The 9,843-nt window shown below is 47.2% G+C and overlaps 1 protein-coding gene across 1 annotated transcript; it reads right to left on the bottom strand.

The window, feature by feature from the left end:
* LOC124675384 (CSC1-like protein At4g02900) lies at positions 1–5,284 on the bottom strand. Its single transcript, XM_047211458.1, has 12 exons — positions 5,259–5,284; positions 4,341–4,719; positions 3,973–4,122; positions 2,926–3,061; positions 2,657–2,758; positions 2,366–2,485; positions 2,180–2,260; positions 1,690–2,030; positions 1,249–1,494; positions 823–1,147; positions 417–650; positions 1–320 (listed from the first exon to the last, which is right to left on the bottom strand). The coding sequence occupies exons 2-12, from the start codon at positions 4,652–4,654 to the stop codon at positions 66–68; spliced, it is 2,304 nt and encodes a 767-aa protein (XP_047067414.1). The 5' UTR covers positions 4,655–4,719; positions 5,259–5,284; the 3' UTR covers positions 1–65.
* Between the last annotated feature and the right edge of the window lie 4,559 nt (positions 5,285–9,843).

The following is a 9,843-nucleotide window of genomic DNA, read 5'->3' as shown; positions in this document are numbered from 1 at the left end:
ACCTCTACAGTTCACACCCTGCTCCAACACCCCCTTACATTTCGTATTTCCTTCCCACACTTCAGCTAAGGATGCAGACGGCTGAACTCTCCCTCGTTCGTGCCAGAACTCGAATTCAGCCTGCTATCCACCGGCGTGTTCATCCGAGACCGCCGCTTCGTCGCGACGAGGAGGGGGTCCTTCTCCTCTTCATCCATGGCGACGAGATCATACATGTCACCTCCCTGGAAGACCGGGTGCACGTACGCGTCCTTCAGGTACGCTCTAAGGTTCAGTGTCGGGTCAGTCGCGCGTTGCAGGGTGTCCTTCACCATGGCTTCCTGCAAAAATATGGAAACTGTTCTTTCTTAGCATTCGATACGATATGAACAGCATCTGCGATTCGGTATCATCAAGAATATGGGTTCTGATCCTGCCTGCAAGGGGAATTTTATGTACGCCGGTTCGAACCGGCCCTTGCAGACGTAGTGGAACCATATGGTCAGGACAGGAAGAGGAAGAAGGGCGAAAGTTGACTTCTCTGCTTCCTGTGTGCTCAGCAGTCCAAGCAGGAGGATCTGCGACACGATTAACGCAATGATGATTCGTCTGTGCACGTCTGGCCAGAACTGCGCACAACTCTCGTATTGCTGGTTATAGACATTGATGATCTTGCAACAGGAAACACACACAAAAAAATGACGAATTAATTGATATATATGTTGGGATGTCCAGAAATATGCCAGAAAGACCGCAAAAAATTAGAAGTAAAATACGCTGCTGAAAGAGCAGAGAGATAATGTGAGTGAACAAGATCACTTGAACTGGAGGACAGATTTGTACCTGGTGTCTGAAAACAAGATAGGCAAGGCTGAAGAAGACTATGATGAAAGGAAGAAGAATTGGTGTCACAACTGCATATACAAGCCCGAGGAGGAAGTAGAGTTGTATTCGCGGTTCATTGGACCCGAAATCCAGGCTCCCAGGGTCCATGGCCTGATCGCGGTCTTGATCAGTTCTCACCAAGAAAGTGTTCTTTATGTGGAACATGACCAACGGCTTCAACCTTAGAACTTCAGCAGCAATGCCGGACCATCCATCCACCATTATGTATGTGATGAAAAATGTTGCTTTCATGGGAATCGATTCTCCAATAGTCTCTGGAATCCTTGTGACAACCAAAGCAGACTAAAATTTTAGGCAGGTATTTCACCCCTTGTTATGATAGGGATATAAAAATGCGTAAAACAACTGCAAAATTTAGCTTACTTGTTGGCAGACTGATGGATAAAAGTGTCCAGCTGTTGGAACGCTGTTCCGGTTATTACACTCCCCAAGAATACATTGACGAAAAGGAACAGGAAGTATTTCGATGCGGTCCTCCTGTCTAATCCAGAGAGTGATATGTGTCCTTCAATCTTGCTCATGGTCATGAGAATTGTTGGCAGAATTATAAGGAATAGTTTTAAAGCGATTCCTGGCAAGAAACCTTGTATAATTGACCTCAGAGAATTTCTGCAATTGTCAACGAAAATTAGATTCAGAAAGGCAGCATCTTATAAACATGGAGCCTGGATTATGTAGTTTTAGCCTTCTAGCTATATATAAATTTTTGCTTCTGCACTTTGTTGTTCAGCAAAGAAATCATTAAACAAGTACGGGGCAAGTGGTCAAAATTCTACCATAAAACAACAAAGTAATAGCACTCACCGTTGTATTATAGGTTTCAAGAAAGGAAGCACCCGCTCAATATCGTCTAGATTTGCCAAGGATTGGACCAATGCAATTGGTACCATGAAGAAAAATGTCAGGAAAAAGAGCGCAACGGTCATGATAAGCCTCCTAACCGAGAGAGAAACAAAAGGTATCGCGAGATTAGGCCAGTAAACATCGCGAGGTTCCGGAGCCCACTCGGTTATCCACACAGTTGGGTTACTTGTCTGCTGCGTTTGTGCACAAACAGCAGCCCCCCACTGACTTTTGAAAGACACAAATGCCGCCGGCATAATAGCACTAGGATCACTGACCACTTTCTCTCTCTCCTCATCTTCCTGCAATTAACAAGATTTACTAATATGCTCATTTATACATAAGGGATGATATGAGGATCTATGCTCTATGCAGCGGAATTAAAGGGGAGACTGTTGTGTGACAGTATAATGACACTATTGAAGACGATGAAATGAAAAGTGACTAGTACCTGTTTACATAGCTCCTCAATTGTTGTCCTGTAGTATTCTACGGCCTCCACTTTTTCCCCCCAAAGACCCCACAGTCCTGTCTATAACAGACGTAGTTTAGTCATACCACAAGGCAAATTAGAGCATACACAGAAGTAACTTATGATGAAGCTACAAGTGCATGCTTTGAAAAGTAGGAAGCTTACCTTTATAGTTGGATTCTTCTCAGGATTTTTAGCGTGCTGATTTTCATAGTAGACCAGCCAGTTTTGCAAGCCTGTCTTCTTCTCAACTAAACTGGCAAGGGTGTTTGCATTGTATACAACCTAATGATATATATATGCTAACCCAGTTACTACAAAAGTGAAACAAATTAATCCCTCTCACTAACAGAGGAAAGAAAGAAAAGATACTTCTGGGACTACAGGTGCTTGAACTGGAAGGCAAGAAAATGATTTCACTAGTTGAAGAATACATATTCGGTTCAAGAGTAAAACCTGATGGCTGAGATAATGATCACGATGATTCACAGCAAAGAAATGCTGAACATGCTCACTAACTGTTTCGTCTGAGTCCTCTGGTATATTTCTCACAAGTACCTAAATAAGGCAGAAAAAGTTATGACCAAGAACTTGAGAAATTTTGCACTCTAAATTATAATGGGCTAGAGTAAATTACGAAGCAACACGTAATATGAAAAATTCACATTCATGTCTACTGAGTTTTGTAACACCTAAACAAAACTGGCACCAAAAAGATATCTTACCGTGAATTGATCAGGCCGACGTTTCTGATTGGCAAGAAAGCGCAGTCTCATAGTTGTTATAACCTTATACTCATGGTACAAGACGTAAAACGTCCAAAAGGTAAATACATAAGCCATCAAAATGTGTGCCCAAAACCTACCAAAACATTCAACAGTTCAGAAAAAATATGAGCCAAAGTGAAGTCACATGAGAAGATTAGAAGGATAGCATTTGTAGCTATATAGTCAGGAAATGCATGGGCAACAATAATTTTTGGAGTTCAGGATATCAGAGAGAAGTTTTGCACGTTTTGCTCAAATACATGTTGTCTGCATATGTTTTTCCAGAAAACATTTCCAGTTCAGTGTATCTCTAAAGCACAAACTAACTCCAAGTATCCAGCCACTCGATAGTGTAGCCTTTAGCAGTCCGAGCTTGGTACTTTAGTTGGTTAGAAATTAATTTTCAAGGATCTTTTGGTAAAAAAACTAACCTCTGGAATAACATTTGCACAAGGAATTTTTTTTTTCGTAATCCTCTGAATTTTTATGAATGTGTAAGTTAGAACATGAGTCATTTTTAAATGGTTATGTTTGGATAAATTTCTAACATAAGTTAGGACAGTTTCAATGGGTCATCGTTTCTGTTAAGTAAGTATGACTTAACCGTATAAATTCTTTGAGCTAAATCTGTTTGAAGTGTATAAGGACAGAACCAAGTCTTTCTTTATTCTTATAAAGTAAAAAATAGCATGTAAGGGCACATTGGTATAGAACTTGGAACATATCTGCAAAACTCAAACATCCGACTACCAGCTTATCAAAATATAGTCAAACAAGGGAAAAACTTAAAATACCTAATAAATGTAATTAGGAACTTCAAATATTCTAATTAGAATATATGCAACTATATGAGGTGTAGGAAACTAGGAACCTTGGAATGCTTGGCAACTCATAACGTTTTTTTTTGAAACGGTAACTCATAACTATTCAAAGAAACAAATTATGATTCATACTGGTTGCACGTGCCAAATAGTAAAGCACATGAATGGAGTAAACACGCTATACCTTTTTGAACCTGTTCCAATATTCGATATTGAAAGCTTGTCAATTTGATCGTAACTTAGGCTCTTTTCATCTTCTAAAGTTCCACTAGTCCAATTGACTGGAACTAGGACCGAGAATGCCAGCACAGCTATTGGCACAAATAATTTTAAACTGCGAAGCAAGAGAACAATGCACCATTAGTCAACATAAAATGTCTCGGTTACAAACAATATAGGAATGCATATGTCCATCTGAGGACATCACAAAATGGTGATGTTTTCGTATCAACTAGAAGTCAACTTCACCATTTTGGAACTTGGAAGACATGAAAGTGTATGCAAAATTATTGCAGCGAAGCGAGAATTGAGAAACATTGATATCATGCTCACCCTAGAAGATAGATGCGAACATATACTGCCGAGTCTAGTCCTGCATGCTCGATTAACTCAGGTTCTGGCATTTTTAGCGCCGCAGGCATCCAATTAAGAAACCGCATATATGTTGACACATCGGCATTCACAAACTTTGATAAGGCAGCTCCTATATGTCTTGGGCTGCTTCTTGTCCCTTTGAGGTACCATTTTGGAAAGTAAACCCGATCGTTAATAGGTTGTATCCTCAGAACCGCAAACGCAAGAAGGAAACCCAATGCAGATAATATGTTTATCCCAGCAGCAACACCAATGTCGTTGAGGGAACCCATATCTCTAGAGAGTCTCACTCCAGAATATGCATCACAGGGAAGTGGCTAACTGCAGGACTAAATATCTGCATAGAAAAGAAAAATGATAAACAAAAATTAAAATTAAAACAATGCAGTGGTCAGAAATGGAAGTGGGCAATGATCATTAGCATTAGCAACTCAGCTGTCCCAGTAGAGCATGAGATGGCCTACTTCAATGCATATCGAAATTCCATAGCACAGATAGCTGTACAATACAAAAATGAGAACCTATCTATTGCGATTTCTAATCAATGCAGCACTAATCTTTCTCGAGCTTGCTAACTGATAGTTCAATGATGTATGACCTTACAAGAAAATTAACCTTCAGATTTACCCATACACAGAATTGAGCAGACAGTGTCAAAGCAAGCAGCCGACCCATTTTGTCTGTAACAGCTATGGGAACCGAACAAACAATGCTCAAGAAAGTGTCTGCATTCTCTCTCAACCCTCCAGTTAGCGGATAAATTCAGGATTCAGATGTGAGCCCGTGATCTTGATCGATCTAGGTTCCGGGGAGTTCCATTTCGCTGCTGAAATGGATTCGCTACAGGCAAGAAACATCAGTGGTTAATGAACGTACCGCGCCGTTATTGCCGACGTCGTCGCCACTCGACCATGCCGTGGCCGAGCGCCGCCGCCGGAACGAAGGAGCAGCAGAGATGGGGGCGGCGCCGGGTGTCCGCGCGCGTTGAGAGGAGCTGGAGCAGCAGGAGGGCACGTTAGGAGGTGAAAGAACAAGAGAGATTGCAACGCCGGCCGTTGCCGCTTTTCTTGCTAGGGGATGGTTTGGATATTGATTCTTCAACCGGCCTGGAAGATCAGAACGAAGACGACTAGTACGACGGCGACGTGCCGGCACGACGACGCGGTCGCCTCGTCTCGGCTGGCGCCTCCACTTGTTTCGGCTCCGCGGAAACAACAACGTGATCAAGGAGGGACGGCGCTTCTCAAGTCTCAACTTTTTTTTTTATTTGAGACGGCTTTTATCGAGGGGGCTCTTGCATTTCATGAGATCGTGCATGAGCTCCACTCTAAGAAGCAAGAGGGTTTTTGCTTCTTAAACTCGGGTTCGAGAAATCCTTCGATAGAGTTAATTGGGACTTTCTCTAAGAGATCCTGCTTCGAAAGGATTTTCGGGTATGATGGTGCATAGACTTATGGAGTTGGTCAAGGGAGGCCAAACCGCGATTAATATCAACGACGAGATTGGTCCGTTCTTCCGAAACGCCAGGGGAGTGCGTCAGGGGGGACCCCCTCTCCCCCATCCTCTTCGACTTCCTGGTGGACGGCTTTGCCGCCATGCTCTCTAGGGCATCCGCGGCGGGGCACATCCAAGGAATCGTCGACCACCTCATTCCAGGGGGAGTAACCCATCTGCAATACGCGGATGACACTTTGGTGTTAATCAAACCCTCGCCGCTGGGTATCGCCAACCTCAAGACACTTCTTCTCTGCTTCGAGAACATGTCGGGTCTAAAGATTAACTTCGACAAAAGTGAGGTACTGGTGACTGGGGTCACCGCAGAGGCGCAGCTCGAGGTTGCCCAACTTCTCAACTGCAAGCTTGGTAGTTTCCCCATGCACTACTTAGGTTTGCCACTGAGCAACCGTCCTCTTAGGGTAGCGGACTGGGGCTTCCTCCCAGATAAAGTGGGACACCGGGTGGACCTCTGGCAAGGTCTCTACCTTGCCTCTGCAGGAAGATTGGAGTTGACCAACTCTTGCCGGTCTAGCCTTCCGCTGTTTGCCATGAGCATGTACTTGCTCCACGACAGTACTCACAAGGCGATGGACAAACACCGCGCACGCTTCTTCTGGGAAGGTGTCGGAAACCGTCAGAAGTACCATATGGTGGATTGGGCTACGGTTTGTAAACCCAAGGCGTTCGGTGGTCTGGGGATCCTAAACACCAAACAAATGAACATTTCCTTAATGCTCAAATGGATTTGAAAACTCTACCAGGATGCGGAGGGTCTATGGGCGGACCTCATCTGCGCCAAATACTTGGGGGGGCGGGACCTCTTCTCACGGGAGATCCCGACCAATGGTTCTTAGTTCTGGAACTCCATCCAGAAGATCAAATGGTACTTCAAGCTCGGGGCTAAACACAAGGTCCACAACGGGAAGCGCACCTACTTCTGGCTTGACTGGTGGACTGGCCCGGGCCCTCTACATACCCGCTTCCCGCGCTTGTTTAGCTGTTGTATGTCTCCCTTCGCCACCGTCCAGGACGCAAGGGTCTTAGAGGGAGTGCCCGGGGGATGGCGAATTGGGTTTCGCCGGCAACTTGGGATGTCCGAAAGAGTGGAATGGGATGACCTGTGCAGGGAGGTGCATGCCCTTCTCCCCTCTACTCAGGAGGACGTGGTCTCATGGTCCTTGGAGCCATCAGGATGCTTCACGACCAAATCGGCCTACCTCCATCTGTCGCGAGGGGAGACCATTACATGCATTAAGGAAGTCCGGCGCACTCGCGTCCCACCTAGGATCAAAGTTTTTCTATGGCAGATGATTCGCAGCAGGCTTCCTTCCTCGGTTTAGGTGGCTAAGAGGCATGTGCCATCCGATGGGCTTTGCTCACTCTGCCATGAACCAGAGGATTGTAACCACATATTCTTTCTATGCCCCATGGCTAGATTTATGTGGGCCGGAGTCAGGGAGCTACTCCATTGTGACTGGAACCCTGCAGAGGCAGGTGAGTGATGACCCACAAGTATAGGGGATCGCAACAGTCTTCGAGGGAAGTAAAACCCAAATTTATTGATTCGACACAAGGGGAGGTAAAGAATACTTATAAGCCTTAACAACTGAGTTGTCAATTCAGATCCGCACTGGAAAAGCACTAGCAACAGTGGGTGATGTGAAAGTAGTAGTACTCCGACTATACACGTACGTCTCATGTATTGCCACGTAGGGGGCTTTTCCCTACTCTATATAACACGCAACCGATGGCCCGAAAGGGCACGCATCGTTACACCAAAACCAACATGGTATCAGAGCGGGTCTCTTCCCTCTAGCTGCCCAAAAACCTAGCCGCCGCCAGCTGTGCCGCCGCCGCTTCTCGCTGCCGCCGCCGCACCTGCCGCCGCCGCCAAAACAAAACACACACGCCGCCGCCGCAGCCATCGTCTGCCGCCGCCGCTACACCAACAAATCTACAACCTTCAAACCTAGCCGCCGCCGCTGCACTTGTTGCTGCCGCCGCAGCCTACACAACATATCCAAAACCAAAACCTACAAACCCAAGCCGCCACCGCAGTTCCCGCTGCCGCCGCCGCCACTATCGACGTCGCCGCGTCTAAGCCAGATCCAATGGCCACCTCTTCATCGATGTCTGCTACCGCTCTCGCCGCCGCGCTCGGACTCCTCCATCCCAGCCGCTCACGCGCGGAAAACGCGCTTGTTTGGAAAGCGCCGAGATCCCCTGCGCTCGCGGCGCCCGTGTTCTCGATCTGGTCAACGGCAAGGACAAGGCGCCCGACGAGTTCATCTCCACCGAAGACACCAACAACAAGACCGTCACCGTCGCTCAACCCCGACTACGAGGCGTGGATCTCTCGCGATCAGCAAGTTCCCGCGCCGGCTTCTAATGCGCTGTCGCCCGATGTGCTTGCTCACGTCGTCGGCCTCGACACCTCGGCTACAGTATGGGCAGCCCTCAACACCCATGTCTCCGGCCAGTCCAAGACTCGCATCCAACAGCTTCGCTCAGCCCTCAACGACACGCGCGAAGGTGATCTGTCCGCTGAAAAATATGTTGCCAAGATGAAGTGCATCGCCGCTGAGCTCGCCGCCGTGGGAAAACCTCTTGACGATGATGAGCTCGTCTACTATGTGTTGCAAGGCCTCGGGAGCCATTACCACAATCTCCGTACTGCCGTCAATGCCAACCCCAACACTGCCCTCGCCGAACTTCTCACTCAAATTCAAGCCTTTGATCGGCAGCACAAGACCGACGAGCCGGGGTTCACCTCTTCTGCTACACCCGTCCACGCAATGATGATCGTCGCCGGCGGCAGGAGGAGCGCCAGGAGGAGCGCCCTCGCTACACAGACCGTCGCCCCCGCCAAGATGACCGGCCCCGCTATGATGATCGGCGGCGCCAGGATCGCCCACGCCAGGAGTACCGCGACGATCGCCCACGTCGCTATGATGATGACCGTCGCCGCCGCGATGATGGTGGTCGTCGCCGTGACCGTCGCCCCACGCCCTACGTCAATGTCACCTGCCAGATATGTGACATACATGGGCATCCTGCTCGTGACTGCTGGTGGCGCAATGAAGATGATCGCTCCAACCGCACTGACCGTGGTGATCGCGGCGACAAAGGTGCAAATTTTGTTGTTGCTCATGGAGTTGACACCAACTGGTACTATGACACGGGGGCTACTGAACATCTCACTGGGCAGCTGAATAAGCTCACCACCTATGATCCATATCCAGGCGAAGACCGTGTGCGCACTGCAGACGGCACAGGTATGTGTTATCACCAAAATTTGACCGGATCAGAGGTGGGCCGCGATCAAGATGGGCTTGGAGATTACATATAGAAGAAATACGTGAATCGGCCTTACATGCAAAGTTTGGGCTAGTTTGCCCTTGTATCATGTAACATATTAGATTACGTGTCGGTTAGGAGTTGGAGTTTTACCCGTGCACGGTTAGGTGCACGCCTGAATTAGAAAGTCCCTTGGACTATAAATATGTATCTAGGGTTTATGAAATAAACAACAACCAACGTTCAACACAATCAATCTCGGCGCATCGCCAACTCCTTCGTCTCGAGGGTTTCTCCGGTAAGCACCATGCTGCCTAGATCGCATCTTGCGATCTAGGCAGCATAAGCTTGTCCACGTTGTTCATGCGTTGCTCGTTCTGAAGCCTTTTTGATGGCGAGCAACGTAGTTATCTTAGATGTGTTAGGGTTAGCATTGTTCTTCGTATCATATGCTGTCGTAGTGCAACCCTATACATCTAGCCGCCCTTACACCTATCTTAGGTGTAGGGGCGGCACCCCGCTTGATCATTGTTTAGTATATCCGATCCGTTACGGTTGCTCCTTGTTCTTCAAGGATTAGTTTAATATCCGCAATAGTTAGGCCTTACAAAGGGTTGGAGGATCCAGCGGCGTGTAGGGTGTAGTTTGCTAGCCCTAGACAGGATGT

Source organism: Lolium rigidum, chromosome 7 (assembly GCF_022539505.1).
Source record: "Lolium rigidum isolate FL_2022 chromosome 7, APGP_CSIRO_Lrig_0.1, whole genome shotgun sequence".
Taxonomy (NCBI): domain Eukaryota; kingdom Viridiplantae; phylum Streptophyta; class Magnoliopsida; order Poales; family Poaceae; genus Lolium; species Lolium rigidum.
The sequence above is the reverse complement of the archived record's forward strand: the minus strand, read 5'-3'. Positions and strand labels throughout refer to the sequence as shown.